Source organism: Clavelina lepadiformis, chromosome 9 (genome assembly GCF_947623445.1).
Source record: "Clavelina lepadiformis chromosome 9, kaClaLepa1.1, whole genome shotgun sequence".
Taxonomy (NCBI): domain Eukaryota; kingdom Metazoa; phylum Chordata; class Ascidiacea; order Aplousobranchia; family Clavelinidae; genus Clavelina; species Clavelina lepadiformis.
In genome coordinates, this window is record NC_135248.1 from 5,228,518 (window position 1) to 5,248,234 (window position 19,717).

General features: G+C 35.6%; 1 protein-coding gene across 2 annotated transcripts; it reads left to right on the plus strand.

Moving 5' to 3' along the window:
- The first annotated feature begins 449 nt into the window (after nt 1-449).
- LOC143470462 (PAN2-PAN3 deadenylation complex catalytic subunit PAN2-like) lies at nt 450-17,714 on the plus strand. 2 transcript variants are annotated; one of them, XM_076968613.1, is made up of 29 exons: nt 450-672; nt 7,366-7,489; nt 7,695-7,864; nt 7,992-8,111; nt 8,283-8,364; nt 8,475-8,599; nt 8,765-8,881; nt 9,437-9,618; nt 9,770-9,888; nt 9,989-10,171; nt 10,694-10,819; nt 10,919-11,041; nt 11,338-11,469; nt 12,059-12,223; nt 12,373-12,460; nt 12,647-12,802; nt 12,950-13,056; nt 13,244-13,330; nt 13,442-13,566; nt 13,844-13,974; nt 14,062-14,101; nt 14,287-14,398; nt 14,487-14,623; nt 14,805-15,018; nt 15,259-15,430; nt 15,593-15,744; nt 16,174-16,267; nt 16,811-16,877; nt 17,030-17,714. In XM_076968613.1, the coding sequence occupies exons 1-29, from the start codon at nt 599-601 to the stop codon at nt 17,151-17,153; spliced, it is 3,648 nt and encodes a 1,215-aa protein (XP_076824728.1). In that variant the 5' UTR covers nt 450-598; the 3' UTR covers nt 17,154-17,714. The 2 variants fall into 2 exon arrangements, with proteins under 2 accessions (XP_076824728.1, XP_076824729.1); XM_076968614.1 differs by having other exon boundaries at nt 12,647-12,793.
- The last annotated feature ends 2,003 nt before the right edge of the window (nt 17,715-19,717 follow it).

Consider the following 19,717-nt stretch of genomic DNA (forward strand, 5'->3'; position numbering starts at 1 on the left):
TTGTCCTTATTTTAAACGTACCAAACCTGATGGCAGCCAAAACATGAGGCAATTTAAGTCCCAGCTAGCAGCTAGTGAACACACTCACACAGTTACAGTTTCCAATCATGCACCTGTACAATCTTAACAAGTTCACAAATTACAATTGAATTATTTGCGAGGGTCCCCGGGTCTATTTCTACTCGGCCCGGTACCATGCATTTAGATTGGGAGAACCCTTGTAAAGTTTTGCACGAAGTACAGTACGTTGCGCTTAAGGCAAAATTAATATGAGATAAGGCCATGAAAGCGCAACATTGTCAATGAAAGTTGTATCAAAAACGTTTGTGTTAGTCTGTGTATTGATGCGTGAAGTTTTATTTGATGTTATTTTTCAACCTGCTTTTTGTGTGAAAATGGTTCCTACCGGCTACCGCTATATTTTTCAGGGTGGTGAATGTACAGGTCATATCATTATCAGGATGTTGTGCACAACTTCACATAACCCAAATTTTCTTGCATTCAGACATTTCTGACCGACGTACGGTTGTTACTGAAAAGTAATTTTTATGGACCTTTTAAGTACAGTTTGATTTTTGCGGTTCATTGTTTTTTCAACATGTTTGCTGTTGGACCACCGGATTATCAAGCGTCAAGAGCGCATGGAATTCCTGCAGAATTGACTTCTATGCCGTACGTATATTATAGTAGAAAACTGTAGCCTATAAAAGTATAAATCTTGATAACCTTTTGATATCTTGTGGTCTTTATACTGCTACTACTACATATTTTTAGCAGTTTCATTATAAGAAATGCAGTTTGATACATAATTTACTTTCATCTGAGATATATTTGGAAGTTAGTGATATTTTTTTTATAGGCCTAGTATTGCCAGTTCTTGAAACTGTTCATGCACAAGGTCCACTAAACCAAAGCAAGCGTCGTAATGCCTTGTCTAAGTGCAGTACAATGGTAGCGACACCCAATATCAAACACACAACTTGGGCTGCATTATAGTAAGACCAGTGCTCCATCCACTTGGCTACTGAGCCGAGCTAGCCATACTTTGCCATGCGTTATATTTTAATTATTTTGCATGTTTTTGATGTCAAGAATTTGAAATTTGCATGTATGATTTTTAAATTTATAGGCACCTAATACTACTACATTTAATATAAACTGGCGTTCAAACAACCAGCCATTCTTTGAAGATAAAAATTTGGTGTCCACTTTAATAAACCTCATGCGTGCAACTGCCACACTTTCCACTATGGGTTAGTACATAGTATCCAGAGTCATCCTGGAGAAAACAGATGGCACTAACAAGTACCACTCTAGCTAACAAGTGTGGTACATATTAAGCAAATTAACAGGATAAACCACAGCAACAACACTCACAACAGAAGTTTCTGCAAACTCCATGTAGTGATTTACCTAGCCAATAATAAAAAATTCAAAGACCGCAGCTGGAGTGGAGTGGAGTGACGTGGAAGCAAACTTGTCATCAAAGATTGATGTGAAAGAGCTGAAGATTGCCCCAAAATGCTGGCTCCAGGGAAGGCCCCTGGGTGTGACAATATTCTTATTGAGTTCTTCCTCCACCTTCACCTCTTGTGTTTTGAATGGAATGGCACCAACTACTTCTCATTCCTCCTTCTGAAAAAAATTTGCAAAATCTGGAAATTTTTCAAGGTTTTAGCTATCATTAAGCCCGACTCCTTTACAACAGGATTCGACCCATTATTCTTAACCCATCTCAGCAAAAAATCTGTTCTCATGAACAAGCCAGGTTTATGTTGGGCATAAACTTTGTACAGTTGATCAGTTTGCCTGTATGATGAAAATATTGAGTATAGATTCGGTAACAAGAAGAAGGTTGCCACAGTTTACGTAAATTTGTCACCTATTTATGACACAGTCTGGCCCCATTGATTGACCCTAAACTTTTTGAAAACAACCTCAAGCTACAGTTTTGCCAGAAGGATGGTAGAAATGATAAGTTAAAGATTTTTTGTGTTGTCATCTGAAAATCTGCAAAAAAACACAAGCTGTAGCAAGTTCAAAATACTCAGTGGCAGCTGTTATGACTCAGGGTTGCATGCATTTCAAACGTACGCTGTTTGCTCTGCAGCGGAATACTGTGCCACAGTCTGGTCAAAAAGTAAACACACAAAGCTATTTTATCACGTCCCGTTCAAATGCATGCAACATGTCTCTGAAAGCATAAGATCAACATCTACTAAAGTATTGCAAATACTCTGCTGCATTGAGCCACTTTGAAAAAATTCTACAGACGAAATCGGTTAATCGTATCACCTATTTGCCAGACGTTTTGATACGATTATCCGATTGATCCGTTTAACTCATATGCTAAAAAAATGTTTATCATGAACAGACATTATTGTTGATAATGTGTATAAGCTAACTCGGTTGCAATGGGCATTACAGTATTGTACAACTCTGTGAAACAATCCTACAATGTCAGCTGACTACAATTCTGGTTAAATTATGTAGAGTTTATTACTGTAGTGGCCTATTGCGCCGTGTTACGCAACACAGCTGGCTACATTAACAGCTATCGCCCAAGAGCACGTTGCTGAATAAAGCATTTTTTCGGCAAACTGTTTTAATTGGACTTTCCTTTTATCGTGAATGGTCTCTGTTACGTCACAGCCTTTTTTTTCAAGCGTAATCGGTACCGGTACTGTAGTTGTTTTTTTTTTCCTTTGCGCTGTATTTGTAAAATAATTAATTCGTTGTTTGAGTTGACTGAACGAACCTGCACAAATGACATCACGCAATTCAACGTGACCTCATCTCGCTTCGCTTTAAAACGTCAAGACAATTACGCGAAAAAGGCATTCTCCTTTCGCTTATCGGTAAACGTGAGATGCGCAACTCATCTTTGCTTCCGAACGTATGGCCGAAGACGATGATATGATTAAATGACCGCAGTATGCAAGTGAGAAGCAAATCCTGATACCATAATCCAATTTATTCCTTTAAGTGTGATTCGGTTAACCAATGGTTTTACTTAACATTAGATAGGATTTGGTTTGGGATTTCAGATTTTGATACCATAAAACGATTGATATGTTTAACCAGTATACGATTAACCGATTTTGTCTGTATATCAACAAAATTCAAACAAGCCAACATCATGAAGAAATCAACCAATAGAACAACCATCTCCCAAGCTTTTGAACACGATCTTCTATGACATCAGTGGGTGCTACTGATCCAACTTCGTTATGGGCAGGTCAATTACCTACACTTCTTGAAAAAAGTGTGGCATCATCAAGCAATGCATTCAAATGTTGCAAAGAACAAATAGCTAGCCATGTCCTTTCATGCGCTGCAGTTGAAGTTAAAAGAGACAATAACCAGCATTACAGCACCTTAACAGACTGGCTATCAAGCACTGACTTAAAATTTTAATCCATATATTGTTCTTATGCATATTCCAACGACTTAACGTCATATGAATTTCATTAGAGTTTCCGATAGCCTTTCTTACCATTTACTTGTACATGTGCTAATCTAATTATGAGCATAATTATTATCTGAACTAACCCGTACTGGAAGTATGCAATGTTCGGCTGTATTAGCCTCTTATGTTATTCCATCTGCAGCAATATTCTCACTTTATGAATAAAAATTGAGCTATCCGCATTTGTTGGTAAGCATACAAACTAGAACACTAATACTATTATAATATCAACAGATCAGCACAAGAAATCCATAGGATTAAGGGCTAATTATGACAATTAACACACTATCTCGCCCCTTGCGATTTTCATAGAATAGTATGCTCGTGGTAGTATCCCATGTGATAACACTAAATATCACATAAAATAGTATGTTTCTGTGTATATACTAATATATTTTCTAAAGTGTAAAAGTGCAGGTAATATAAGTTAGGTAAAACATCACAAAATGATACATGTATCATCATGAATTGCATTTAAGGGTAACAAAAAGAATCAAATTTTTTGGATGAGGTGAAATTTTGTTTGTTTCCAGAATGTTTGTCGCTGATAGCGAATGTGACCTATTGAGTTAAAGTGAAGATTGCTTAGTGAGCTACATCTTTAAAAGAGTTGTAGGTGGCTTCATTGTCGGCCAACGCTCATCTGGAAAGGCTAAGTGGCCCACTCACTCACATGATGTGCTCTACAGAGAGAAGTAGAGAGTCTCATAAATGTGGTTGTTAGATTCTGCAAGTGAAGTCTGTCAACGGAAGACAGGCCTGTTCCTCTGTGATTGTGTTTAGCAGAGTTGGTGATGAGATCATTACAGTGCTGCATTTTGATTACGAGGTGCATCACACTGTGACAGTTTGTCAACGCAGTCTGAGAAAAAGCTTGAGCATTCGTCGTGTAAGGTGTGATGGAGGTTTAAAGAAGTTCTAGTAAGTGGTAAATCTGTTCTGCATTTTTTAAAAACTGGAGCATGAAGTCCTTGACTGACGGCTCAACGTAGGGGAAGATACATTCTTCAGTTGGTTGGTAAAACTAGTGTTTTAAGGAGATTTCGGAAAAATCTGTCTTCATGGAAGTGTGGCGGCTTGGCTCGCTTTTGTAAAATCCTTACGTCTTTCGTAGAAATGTGTTTTCCAGAACAATTGGAGTTTTTAAACTTTCAGTCCCGCCACATCATTCTTATGAAAGAGTTTTCCAGCTAGTAAATGGAGTTTAAAACTTGCCTTTTCAGAACACTGCAAACTACCGTTGGTATATTTGAAAACTTGCTACGAATAACTTCGTGTGAAAGCTCCTTATTTAGTACGTTACCAGGTCGCTTCCAAGTAACTGTTTCCAACTTAACCAAATTTAATTTGCATTGCAAACACACCGATTTTCACGTTCACACGCTTTGAAATGTTCATGCCTTTTTTGTCATATATTTCCGCCACATCGCAGCACGTTTTATAAGCTTGAACTTTTGTGTGAGACTCCCTCAGAGCCTCAGAACCTCAGTCACAGACGCGAAGTTATAGACATATGTAATACCGTACTACTGTAGTTGTGGTGATTGAATCAGTAGACATCGTGTAAACAGTCACATGACTTGTGTTCTCGGTTATTTGTAATATTGAGAAAGTGTACAGCACCTACAATAAAAGCCTTTTCTGGCAAACGGTATTTGTTATAATATAATACGAACGTTCGGCTATCAGAAAGGTTAGAGAATTCTAACCGCACGCAACAATAGAGTCAGATACTAATGTAGTAGGTTAACTAAGTCAATAACGTAACGTAAGCTAAGACCGATAAACTCTGCATCTGTATCTGCATCTGTCGGCATCAACCTCTACATCCTAAAACGACCCCAACCTCTACAGAAGTAGTTGAAATGGAGAAAATCAATGCCAATCTATGTGTGGTGGGTGTGGCTCTAAAAAGTGTCAAACGCACGATGCATGGATTGTACACAGTTTGTTGGAAATTAGGTTAACACATTGGCAGCATATGTGACACTTCCCGTCTTAACGTTTCCACGACTCCCGGTTTTGGGAAACTGTGGAAAGCTCAAAATATAGTTCCAGCCAGTCTATTGAGACCAATTTCAGTAATCCATTAGTCAATTCAATTATGAGTCTTGGGTTGTCATCATCATCTTTGGCCATTACTGTCACTGAATTAAACAGTGTTGACACTGAGTAGTTATTTGTCTACTGCAGCTTATATACGGGTGCAAAAGCTAAGCGCAAGACTCTTGTAGCTGGAAGTCTCTCCAGTCGGTTTGACATGAAGAGCTAACACACTGCTTTACTTGAGATCACCAGTGTGCCAACTCAATTGAGTGTATACCATAAACTGATTGATAGAACTGCTTTCGAAATCACTGCAAAAACCAGACTGAACATTGAGAGAGTGCATTGTGCACTGTGGTAATAGTTTACGTAATCAGGAAATAATAAAAACTGGGACGCTTACACTAAACATGGCCAAAATACAGCTTAGCATTTGTTGGTTATGAAATAAAACACTAATAATATCATCAAATCTGCCCAAGAATTCTGTAGACAAAAGTGCTAATTATGACAATTAGCACATTTCCAGATACAGAAGTGAAGTATTTTTTTGTTTATTTTGTGCCATTAACTGTGCGAAGCGAAAATTTGGATGCTAACAATTGTAGTTATAGCATAATAAAACACATGCTCACGAACAAGTAATGAGCAGGAAAAAATGCCAAGCCCAAGGGCTTGAAACATGCAAGATAACAACCATAAAATTGTGCAATAAGATGGGGTTTAGCATGGCCACCAAACTAACAAAATAGTTCCTAAGTTTAAAAAACTTAACCAAAATAACACAAACAACAAAACAACTATACTATTGGAAGAGAGGACATGTTCCCTAACATTTAAAACACAGATATTTACAGTCGAAATAAATCGCTGAATGCATAGAGGTAGCATTCAGCTCAAAATTAATCTATAGGAGGTAAATAGACAGTAATTTAAGGCAATATGCTTTACTGCGTATATATATTTCGACTGAATTCAAATTAGTAGGTGTTGCCATCGATAATTAATAATTAATGAATTACTTTTACCAGTATTCATTTTACAGAGGTAATTGAACAATGTCTGTTTTTAAAATTTGTTGCTTTTTGTTCAGTAAACTTGTTTTATTTAGGTTTAAATGAGCAAAAACAGATTTTTTGGGTATAGGCTAGTACAGTATACCATATCAATAATTGTGGAAATGTAGCTTAAATGTACAGTAGATCAATTGCATTGGTGGCAGCTTATCAAATTTGGTAAATGCTACCTATGTGAATGCATTTGGTATTTTCTAATTACAGTAACTGACAACTTGTCCAACAAATATTTTTGTAATGGATACTGGTTATATGGAATTTTAACTTCAAATGTTAGGATTGCTGGATACTATTACCAGTATAAGCATCGATTTTTTCCATTTTCAAAAAAATCAACAACGGTGTAAAAATATTCACTGCAAAATTTGTTTATCTGTGTCATATTGTGCGCTAATTCATAAATGTGTCCTTGTGCATTTTTATTATTTGCATGTGCACATTAAGCTATATGGCTGCAGAAATATTAAATCAAATGTTTAAGTTAAGCTTAGTTCTGGAAAAAGGGTAGAAATGTTACTTTGCCATCTTATGACCTCATTGTGAATATAAATTGGTTTGCCTTTAAGGAAACCTTGTGCATCAGCACATTATTTGTATTTTAATGTGCAATGTAAAATGTTCATTTCTTTTGTTTTGTGTGTGTGAATCTGTGCGATGAAGATGAAAACAATTCTAGTCAACAAGGTATCAACCGGTATCATGCACTAATTAAAAAAGGAAATGCCTAAACCTAGTGCACTTAAACGTTGTTTACACTTCACATGTGGTTTGCAGGATAGAGGTGGTCACAGAGTATGCGGAAATGAATGTGCTGGCAATTGATGGCGCTCCTCAGTTTGGATCAAATTCCGTTCATTTCGATTCGAGCTGTGAATTACTATGGGTTGGCAATCAAGGGGTAAGCGTTACAACTTTTTTTCGTAAAGCTATTATTTGTGTTGGGGCTGTTCTTTGTACAAAATACTCCATTGGCGATGAGTAGACATTTGTTTCTGGTGGTACTGCATACAACATAAATTATCATGTGTGTTTTTGAAGACAGCTCAATACATACTTTTTCTTTGCTTTAATTTAAACAAATTTTGTTTTTGTCTCTACTAAAGGGCCATATAACATCATATTATGGGCCTACCATGCAAAAGTACACTTCCTTTCAAGTACATCCTCACAATCCTGTGCTTGAGATTCTATCACATGGGGAAAGAGTTTTAGCCTTGACAAAAGATACTCTGAAATGTTCACTGAAACGAGGCGTGCCAATTTACACTTTTAAGTGAGCCCGTTTGATACTTTTTATCGTCAGTTTTGATTAAACTCTATTTCTCACCTTATACCCATTATGATAGTTTAAAATACATATGTAATATTTCATTGATGTTTTGCAACTTTATTTTCATAAGAGATGATAGTTTGCAAGACACCCAGTGCATGACATTGAGAAGAGAAAAACATCTGCTCCTCGGTGGTAAAAATACTTCCTTAATTGATCTTGATTTAAACACCGGGTCCATTTCTAGAAGGTAAATTGCGACATTAGTTGGATATCAATAGTCGCAGCAAACAAGAAATGGACTTTACAGTATTTTGACATTTTTTTCAGGATAAAAATAGCCATAGAAATGTTGTAGTTTTTATAAGCAACATTAAGTAAGTACTGTAGTACTAAAAATGACATTCTATTTTTCTTTTAGCATTCCATTAGCTCCACACGAAGGTACAGCTATATTCCGAACTACTTCAAGATTTTTATGCTGTGGTGGATTTAATGGAAAGGTATTGTTTTATCCAACTTTTTATGCTAATGTCCACAATTGAAGATTAATTCTTCAACAAGCATCATGTTTTAGGCTTATATTGTTACATACGGTATCGTTTACTGTTAGATAATGCTACGAGACCCAGATTCATTGAAGATTACTCACACACTTGATGCCCATTCTGGAACCATTTCAGACTTTGATGCCAATGGTCATACCGTAATTACTTGTGGGTTTTCCAGAAGGCCTGGGTAGGATGGTTAATTTTGGATTTAACTGCAAGGCAGCATACACAAAATGCATTTTAGTACTCTTTACAGAACGTACAATAACTTCTTAATATTTTATACCTGTATCGGCAACATACAGATCTCGGATCGAATGATTTAGTATTATTTATTAGCAATCTTTTGCAGATCTGGAAGTAGTGGTGCCCAACACTTGAGTCTGGATCGCTTTGTCAAAATGTATGATCTTAGAATGATGAGGGCTTTATCTCCGATACAATGTGCAATACAGCCATCATTTTTAAGGTATCTAGGCAGATAATATTTTCTTTGCAATCAGTTTTAAATAATTGCTTTTACCTGGACTTTAATTCAACATTTAAAGCCAGAAATTTTATACCAATCGGTAGATATTGCCACATCGGTGACTGCGGTCACTTTCAAAAAACCATCAGTATATAAATCCCTAAAACAATCACCAAAAAAGTTTTTCTCAAATGTTTGCATGCATGGTCTGAATGCAATTTGTAGAAGAGAAAATATTTCACAAAAACTCCTATAATGTAGCAGTCTTATTTTTTCTTTTGTTACAATTCGTTTGATTTACATTTGATTACGTTACATTACATTCACTTTGTAATCCAAGTTGTATTATAAATACCATACACAATTAACACAAACAACAAATTAACACAACAACAAATTTAAAAGCATGTTTTTTAAACTAGAAGCTTTTGCCGCACAAATGTAAGCTGAGAAGATTTGCCTAACTTTTTAACTATTATTGCCTAATGGACAAGTATTTAGATTTTCTATAATTTTGATATCATCACTTTTCTTCGTTTACTTTTTTAAATATAGATTCTTAGCCACTTATACACGAAGAATGCTTGTTGTCTCACAAAGTGGCCAATTTCTTCTCATTGAAGACAATGCGGCAGTCACTCCTAACACTCCCATTTATCAAGCAAATCTTCCGGGAACTTCGATAGTCAATCTTGACGTTTCACCTTCTGTGCAAGCAATCGGCTTTGGTGATTCAGGTATTAGAACCTTAGCAACAGTAATATATTGTTAGCATAAGCGTCAGTTCAGTGTTATTTGGTAAATGATGAGATTCGTTTCTAATGTCTTATTAGTGTTAAAAGTTGGCGACATGGTTCAGCAAAACATAGTTTTATTTTTACTATAAAGGTGGATATATGCATCTTTGGTCTGCTTCTGGAAATCCTACATTCAACAATTTTCCCAAAGATCCTGAATTTGCTGCTCTAACTGATCACGTTGATCCGATTAACATAAATGACGATATGGTAAATAGAAATTTTATTATTGAAAGTAAAGCGAACAGAAATATCTTCTAAGATTTTCCTTCAACACAGCTGCTATCAGTTTAGATTTTTTTGAAATCAGATTCCACTTTCAATGGTGCCATTGCCATATTACAATGAACCGCTCTTTTCTGATTGGCCAGTTGAGCTCTGTATTCCTGTCAGTAGAAGACCACCTCCCATAGACCCCGATTTAATCCGTTCCATGAAGGTTGTGCATGGTATTGGTTATGCTCCTAACCCGGGTAACAGGCGCAGAAATCAGGTACAAATTTGTAGTGTGATGCTTACAAGTATGAGTTATATAAAATTATGTTTTACAAGATAATGAAATATACCATAGCCAACATGCTGTAGAATATATTGAGCATTAGAATAAACGTAATTGGCTCAGTGTTGTGCTGGTAAAGTATCTGACTTGCCTTTTTCTGGACATGGTAACAATTGCGAGACAATCTGGTTGCAATGCTTCTGAACAAGGTATTAATGACGCTTGGTAAACAGTGCCGAATTCGGGCAAGTTTGCATAACAAGAAAAAACATTAAAAACATTCTTTGAAAAATGTGCACCAGCAAACTTACTAACTGGGGAGCTTGAGTGTTGAGAAATCAGCGTCAAGTTATGACTTTGCCCAATCCAAGAATGGCATTTCAACTCCTTACTGGACGAAACTACTAATTTGCTATTAAATTTCTGCAAAATTTTGCTATTAAAATATTGATATTTTTATTGCATTAATACAATTTCACCTACTACTTTTATTTTATGATTTTTGTGCTATAATAGGTGCCATATAAGCTCAAAGACATGTCAGTCCGAGACAGTAAAGGCAAGAAGGCTGCAGTTCCAGACTCTCCCCTTGGAAGAGATGAACAACCACATTTGTACATGGTCCCAAAGAAATACCGCAAAGTCGGTCTCACTTTCTTATCAACTTTCATGAAATTCTTAGGATGTAAACTTGCGCTTGAAACTAGAATATAAATATCTTTTCTTTTAATTGCACTTCAGGTTATTTTTAAATACTCAAAGCTCGGAGAAGAGGAAAACGAAATGATCCAACACTATAATAAGACCAATTTTGCTGGTTTAGAACCAAACATACCAAATGCGTACTGCAATTGTATGCTACAGGTATTAAATAGCTCTATATGTATCCAAAATAAACTCTTTTTGATTTTTGATGTATTTTATAGAACCTTTCAAATATAACATATCAACCACTTGAGAATAGGTGCTCAAGCTTATGAATTATTTTTTGTTCTTTTATCTTCTAATTCCATAATTTTTCTAATTATTTAGCAAAAACGGGTTAGTTCACAGTAAATTGTAAGCATCAACTGCATTGCGGCTAATTTTTTTTTTCAAGCATATTTAGCTTAGAAAATTCTGATACAATTGAAGAAACGCCATTAATCCTTATTTTTTAGGTTCTGTATTTCATCGAACCATTGCGCTGCGGTTTACAAAGCCACCATAATTTAGCAAAAGAATTTGACTTGGCTGAAGAATTGGGGTTTTTGTTTCATATGCAAGATTCTGCCCGGAGTGGAGTTCTCCAGGTACACAATGGTATATATGTATATATGGTTTGTGAATCTTACACAGCCTGCTATGATATGTTAATTTAAAGTCCCTCTGATTCTTGTCAGTCAGATTTCACAAGCCTATGAGATTAGGCTGGCTTATGATTATATCAGTCAGCAATTTCAGGCCTAAAATTATGCTCAATGTTCGCTTAGCCTAAAATACACAAATCATCAAATGTATAAAAGTAGTAAGAATGTATAAGGATAAAGAATACAATGCATGCAACACTATTAAAATCATCACTGAAAAGGATGTGAAAATAATTTGCTGGCAGATATGTATATTTTTATAAATAGAAATATATACATATTAATTCCCGTGTAAATAAACATGTCTGGCTATTATGCTTAACATGTGCTTATATTTTTACAGAAAATCCGGCTGGTAATCTTTATAAACGTTATTTTGATAAAAAGAAAAAAGTTTGGTTTTTATGTGACAAATTTTTATTTATAAAAATGCATACCGGTAATGAGAATAGGCTTTGTGAGAAACATCTGCAATTAATACACCCTGTTTCTAGTTGCAGTGTTTTAAACAATCTGTTTTTTATTTTGATAGGCAAGTAACTTCCTAAGAGCATTTCGGACAATACCTGAAGCCACAGCACTGGGATTGCTAAAAAATGCCTCAAAACCCGAACAAATTGCAAGTGGTGGAACCAATGCCAATCTTGGCCAGCTTATTCAGAACTGGAATAGGTTTATTTTACAGCAACTACACACGGTTAAGTGACGTAGCTATTGAACAAACAAAGCGAAGAGGAATATTTTATTACTTATATTTAATTTCGAAATGTTTTCTAAACAGACAATAGATATATGCATTGTGCAGGTGAGAAAAATTACTAAATTTTTCTTGATTATTATCTTCAGGAAACCGTACCATTTGTTGAATCACCATCAGCTACTTCCGAGGTTGATCCTTTTGACTCATCTGATGCAAATGAAAGAAATAATCTAGGTGTTAACTCATTGCTTTCTATTCTTTAATGGAAAAGATTGCAAACTAAACATTAAAATATCTGAAGAATTAGTTGTACATGTGTGAAATCATTACTACTATTTTATTACCATATCATTATTTGTACATATTCCATTTAAACGATTTCACCACTATATTACCAACGTATCATTTTCTACTATAAAGAGAAAGAACCTGTGGGTAGTTTGAAGCATTCTCTGATTGAAAAACTCTTTGGAACTGAGATGGGAATCAGCAATCTTTTCCGAAGTGGCAGGACATCTGAAAGAAAATCAGTTCAATTTCTGTTTAACCTATCCTATCCACCACTGAGTAAGCCTGGTACATAAATAAGCTAATAACAAACGTGTGTTTGCAAGTTTCATGTTGTATAAAGATACTTCCTAGTTTTCTCGTTTTTTTGTTTTAACGAATATTCATCAATAACTTTTTTTTAAACTATTAGTCATACTACTTTTTTCTAAACAGGAGAACCGGCAGAATATGTGCCGTTCAGCACAGTATTGAAGAACAGCATTTGCTCACAAATACACACCAAGTCATGGGACCAAGAAACAGAGACATACCAACCTATGGTTTGTAAACAATTTGTATCAATGTGTAATCATTATCCATTCGGCGACCTTTACTTGAAAAACACTTGTGTGGCTAATGTATGTTAGGATGTGGGTTCAATCAACACAGAAATTGTATTTCTTTGCAAAGCTTTTGTAATAATATGACTGCACTGCCATACTTTGTTAAGTTTGAAAACTTTTGTAGGTCCAAACAAAAACTCCAATTTCTTTACCTGATATATTATCGCTCAGTTGTGCTTTGTTTAGAGAAGAGGATACCCAGTTTTGGAAGGTAGGCAGTGCTTGTTAAAACGTTAACAACTTTGACAATTGCTGCAGTTACACTAGAACTGTCATTTATATTATATCAGCAAAGCTTAATGAAGAATTCCTACATTTTTAGACACAGACAGAATTGTTTGAAAAAAAGAAGGAAGGTCATGCAAACAAACCCGGTAAGAAAAATAATCAAGAGAGAAGTGGTAATGACCTTGCTCCAAGCAACAGCATATCATCAAGTGATGCATGGTACATGCTCTAGTTTAGGGAATTTTCGGAAAAAATGTATAGTGTGAGTTCACAACGTAAGCCCATTCTCCTTAGCTTAAATCCAAGTTTTTGATAATTCAGAGTAACTTAACTGGTTTTGGCAGAATGCCTGTATATTAGTATCACCTTTGGGTAACTCTAAGGAAGTTTATAGTCTTGTAAGCTTCAATTTGACAAACTTTCACTCTATACTAACACTAGCGTAGACTGACTCTTAAAGCACTTTAAACCTTTGCATGAAAATTTGTTTTGCCAGGAATGTCTTTGCAGAAAGGGAAGGCCTTGACTTTTCTTATGAGAAAGCTAATACATCTGGATGGGTTCCACATAGACTAGACATGTCCATCGACAGCAATGGACAACTGACAGTCAGATCGGACACTGATTGTATGATATGTTTTTTGACTTGGCAATTATGGTAAATTGACTTTTTGTATCTTTTGACTCGTTTTTAACACGTCAATTATTTTCTAGGTTTAAATGAAGAGCAAGAAGATTCTGAAGGAGACGTTCGGTAAGTCTTATGTTTGCCTTTTGCATTCTCAACTTTGTGTTAATTACTCGTTTCATTTAATTATCTTTTTTAATTTTTAATGCTAATATCATGAAAATTATTGTATACATGCATTGTATATATTTTCTTGTATACTAAACTTTCTATGACTACCTAGTTTTAAATGATAACGACTGTTGTTTTAGAAAAGCATCTTACGAGCTTTTTGCAACAGTAGCGCATATAGATGATGCAAGAACAGGCGGAAACTTAGTGGCTCATATAAATGTTGGAAAGAAGTACCATCAGCGTAAGGAGGTGCAAAGAATTAGTTTATACAATATTGTCTGACAGTGCTTTAGGTTAAATCAATATTGTTATTGTTATTATTGTTAAATAATTAAAGGGGGTCACACACACTCAGTGGTATCTATTCAATGACATTCAAATATGTGCGATTGATAAAGAAGAAGCCGTTGATTTTGACCTTAAATGGAAGGTTCCATGCATTCTTTACTATGTACGAAGTGACATTAATAAAAGGTAGGACAATCTACATTTTTTTCAGTTTCTACAATTATATCATTTCTGACTGCAATTTAGACTTTAAAATTGAGTACAATGTAAGGTCGCTATCTCAACCTTTCTAAAGTTGAAATGCCTGGTTTCGGCAAAATGGATATATTCGAGAACTTGTATTTTAATGGCATTTTTGTTTGCATAGGCATAAATTCGAAGTTGATTTCCCATTGACATCCGATATTCTGCTTCCAACGCCAAGTATTTCAAAAGGTGGCCTCAGACGCCACTTAAGCACGAGCGTTGAGCCAAGGAGCCCTGCATCAGCTATGACTTTCACCACACTCTCCGAAGAAGAAATTCCATCCAAAGAAGGTGTGCTCGTAGCTCTTGATGCAGAATTTGTCACCCTAAACGCAGTAAGTTGGAAAATGCTTGCACTAGATAAAATTAAATACATACAATCTACGTGCTTTGGCGTACTTTTATCATCTTTGTCATATCACCATAAAAACAAAGAATGTGGTATAAAGCAGGCAGACAATGCATACTTAATCAAAAGTTGATAGTCATTGCATACCGTCAGTCATTGTTAACTGCCAGGTAAGCGCATTCTGCACTGGACAGTTGACATATTACTAGATGCCTTTGTGTTTTAGGAAGAAGCAGAATTGCATAGTGATGGGACTCGTTCTACAATCAAACCGAGTCACTTACTCCTCGCTCGAGTTACAGTTGTGAGGGGTGAAGGTCCACTAGAGGGGGAACCGTTCATAGATGACTATATTGCCACCCAGGAGCAAGTGGTGGATTACCTTACAAAGTTTTCCGGTAAGCTGCATTGGCTGAAAAAGTAACGCTTGCCTTGTGTTATATTAGGTTATTATGCTTATTCCAGTAATAAAGGCAGTAATTACAATCGCTCCTGAAATTTGTCTGCTAGTTCAGTGAAGGTTACATATTTACTTCATATTTATTTTTTTGGTGCTATAGGTATTAAGCCTGGCGATTTGGACGTTTCAATTTCATCAAAACATTTAGCAACACTTAAGCTAACGTACTGTAAATTAAGGTATCTTATTCAATGCGGCTGCGTTATTGTTGGCCATGGCCTGAACAAAGACTTCAAAGTCATCAATATTCATGTAAGTATCTTTGTTACAGAGTGACTGTTTCGCCGTTAGTACTGAAGCGGGTCACGCAACCCGTTGTTAAAGATAAACGCTTTGCTTAAGAGAATGGTAGGCAAAAACTCGATTTAAGCTGTTTAGGGTTTGATTGAAGTTAGATTTAAATTAAAAGCAAGATTTACTTTAGTTTAACATTTTATAACATTTATGTTAGGTTAACAAAAAAACATAAAAAATAGCTTTGCACGTACATTTTTTTTCGTTAAAATAGTAACAGCCTATTTGCTATTGTTTCTTTGCATGCATATGTGAGCAGTAATGAAAGGTAATCATAATTTTATAAAGTTGTTTTCAGGATGATTAAGTAACTAAAAAATAACGAACATCATTCAGTGTGAAAAGAATCTATAACCAGTTGTTTCTACAACTTTTGTATATTTAAAGGTGCCAGAAAATCAAATCAGAGATACCGTTCATCTATATCACATGCCTCGAAAAAGATTTGTGTCCCTTCGGTTTTTAGCTTGGTATTTTTTGGGTAAGTGATTTACATTCTTTGTTTTGTGAAAACCATGTCTACTTATGCCACTATGGCAAAGGGTGCCATCGAGCAACATCAAACATAAACATAATCAGGAAAGATTTTCTGTGCACCTCATCCCAGACATATTGATTCACATATCAGTCTCACTGCTATATTCATCTCACTGTGTACCATTGAAGTTGCCATTGCCTGAATATCAGACACAAGTAGCACAAAATGTTGTTTGTTGGGATTCGGCCGACTAAATGCTGAATAAAAAAACATAAAACCACGTACTTGTAGTTCAGCAAATGGTATGGCTTCGTTTGGGAAACCGTTGGTTATGTGTAAACATAATTTTAGCACGCTTTCTGGAGGAGTTAAAATAATACGCGCAAGTCATATATAAGTACATTTCTTAGTAATAATTAATAAGCAAAAGAAACTATAAAAAATATTGACCTTATTCATGAAAAGTGCAATAATCTAAGAAATAAGGACGTTGTCGCAAATTGGTGACTTTCAAAAGATGTTTTCATGACCACTGTATTAAAACAGATGAAAAAATACAGAACGATATGCATGACAGTATTGAAGACGCACGAACTGCCTTGAAACTTTACAAGTATGTCTCATACTGTATCAAGAATGTTAATGGAAAATGTGTGCCGAAATTTAATTATAAGAACAAATATTTATTTCTATATTAGCATTTGCTATGAATATACACCTACCTAAATTTGCATTATTTTTCGTATTCTCGTGGTTATTTTGTAGAAAGTACCAGGAGTTAACTGAAGGCAAGGAAAAACTTCGCGAATTCCAACAAGTCACTTTGAAGAAACTTTATGACGATGGCAGAAGATTAGAATGGAAAGTTCCCGAAGGAGATGCAAGCTAGATTTTATCTGAAAGAAATAAACCTTTGCTTGGAAGCATTTTTTTGCCATTCCTGTGGAACAGCAAAAGGCCATCACCGAAAGCTTTTAAAGTAAATTTTATATGCAGTACTGTTACTGCAGGTGCACAAGATAGGAACTGTGTTGTGTTTCCACTTAATTTAAATGTCAAATGATGGCGTTACGTTGACCACACACTGACACTGCCACAAGCCGACGAAGTTTGTCATGCTTCGTATTGATTAAATAAAAGGTGAGAAAGTTAACCAATTCATTTAGTCTGACTCGAATCAAGTTGAGTTATGACTCGAGTAAATTTAAACTGTAACTCAAGACAAGTGGATGTCTTTAACTTTGAAAAAGTTTATTACGTCACACTACGCACTGCGTTAAATTGGTTATCGATTTATCATATTGTCCTGGCTGTCAACAAATTTGTCTGGTTTACATTTTCGTTCAGAGAAGTGTAATTTGTCAGAAACATATTTAGCTAGCAATTGGATTGATTTTAAACTTATACATTCTACCCAACGTAAAAGATTAAATTTCAGTTGGCCTCTTTATTTTCGTGATTTCACTCTTCGTCAGGAGTCGTTAGAAGTCAGCTGCCGTACCAAAACGTCATGAGTCACAGTGACCAGTAGTTTAGCATTTTTGCGTAGTTTGGGGCAAGAAGAATTTACTTTGGAAATGTTAAACGCAATTGCTTGGCAAATGCTGTCCAGGTGGGTTATGAATTTTTCTGCCAAAACTTTGGGTGGCAAATGAGCGGGTTGGAAAACACTGTTTAGTATCGCAATAGCATGCGTTTTCTGCAGAGTATTAAAACCAGGTGTGCCCAAGATCTACCTTTCAAGTGGCCAAACCTCCGCGGTCTACCAGTTTAGTGTCATATCTCAAATCCGCACACATTGTTTTAGTGTTTCTTAACACTTTTTCTAAAAATTGCCCCAGCATAAACTTGTAATGGCAAGTAACATAAAACACATTGTGATGTCACAAGGAAATTTACGTGGCAAAGTTAACTTGGACGCAAGACATGAACGATTGAAAAGGCGTTGAAAACCCTTAAGAAAAGTTCAAATATTAAATTTTTTAACAAAACAAAGACACATTTAGCCTACTTAAAAATGTAATCACTGCTTGAGTGCTTTATCAGGTAAATAGCATTTATTAATAAAACGATATTCGTACAGAAACAGAAAACCGAAATCCTTTCCATTTTGTTGTTTGCATAGAATACCTTCCCGAAGTTAAAATTTTTGCCTTGGTAAAGCCGGTGGTAGATATCACATAACAAATCCAGCCCCTCATATACATAAATGTAGAAAACTTGTCAATCATTCAGCATTTTTTGGTAATTGAAATTTTATTCCACCAAATCAAGATTCGCCTTCGGCAAATGGTTGAATTGTTTGTAGGCACCTAGTACATTCGGTAGGTTATTCAGTTTTTAAGGTAATATACTTTTCAGTTTGACACGGCAAAAATAAATAGTTGTGTTGGCCACAGACTGCACGATCAATCACAAGCTCGAGCATCTCTTATTGTTAAGAACAATCGCATTGACACATCCTAATGACGTACGACAAAACAATGTGCACTGCCTAATTATGAATTAAAATAGCAGCATTTTTAGAATAACAGCTGGTGAAAGGGGTAGGAAAGAAAACTGTTAGAAATAAATTCCTTTCATGTTCTCTCAATGGTCATCTTATCTCTTTCTTAAAATCTTAAAAGGTAGTAAACAACTTACGTCATAAACGAGTTGCAGACAGTTTTGACGAGCTGAGAATGTTCGCGACCTAGAAAAAGTTTGAAAAAAGGTGGCAACCTAGAAAAACTTGGACTAAAATACAATTTTAAAAAATCCCGGACTTTTTAAGTACATTTTAGCATTTCTCCCTGACGCAGATTTGAACACGAAATTCCCTGACATGTCAGGGAAAATCCTGACGTATGGCAACCCTAGATAAATGCACCTACTGCATAGTATTGGAATGTGAAATAACAAGTGACAACAACATCTCCTGCACGTGCCAATGAAAACCTTCAATTATAGAATAAAACCGGTACCTAAGATTTGGAAAAATATGACAAATAGATTCGAATCTTTTGAGATTCGGTTCTTCAGGATTCGTTATTCGTTGGAATATGCATCCCTATTACTGCGTCGCCTTTTCTTTTCTATTGTTACCATTATTTTATTCTACGCTGGGCTGTAAATACACCTACAAAATTAGTGGAATAAAGAGTTAAGACGGTCAATAATTCATAATAATAAAATGATAGGCTACATGGAAATGCAGAGAGCCATAGTCGCTTATTTGAGTTCCCTCTCCAATAAACAGTTTTTCGCCTGCAGGCGTGTTTAGTGCATGTTGTTTTAGTTGTGTAATTGAGAGTCTGTAATATCACAGCAATTGTAGGAACTAACAGCCGAGGTGTGAGAAAGTTTAACAGTTATGGATTTCCACTCGAATTCAGTCTGCCAAATGACCTCAACTTAACTGAACACGAACCTATGGAGTCAGTCAGTCAATGTCAGTTAGTCATGTACATCGCA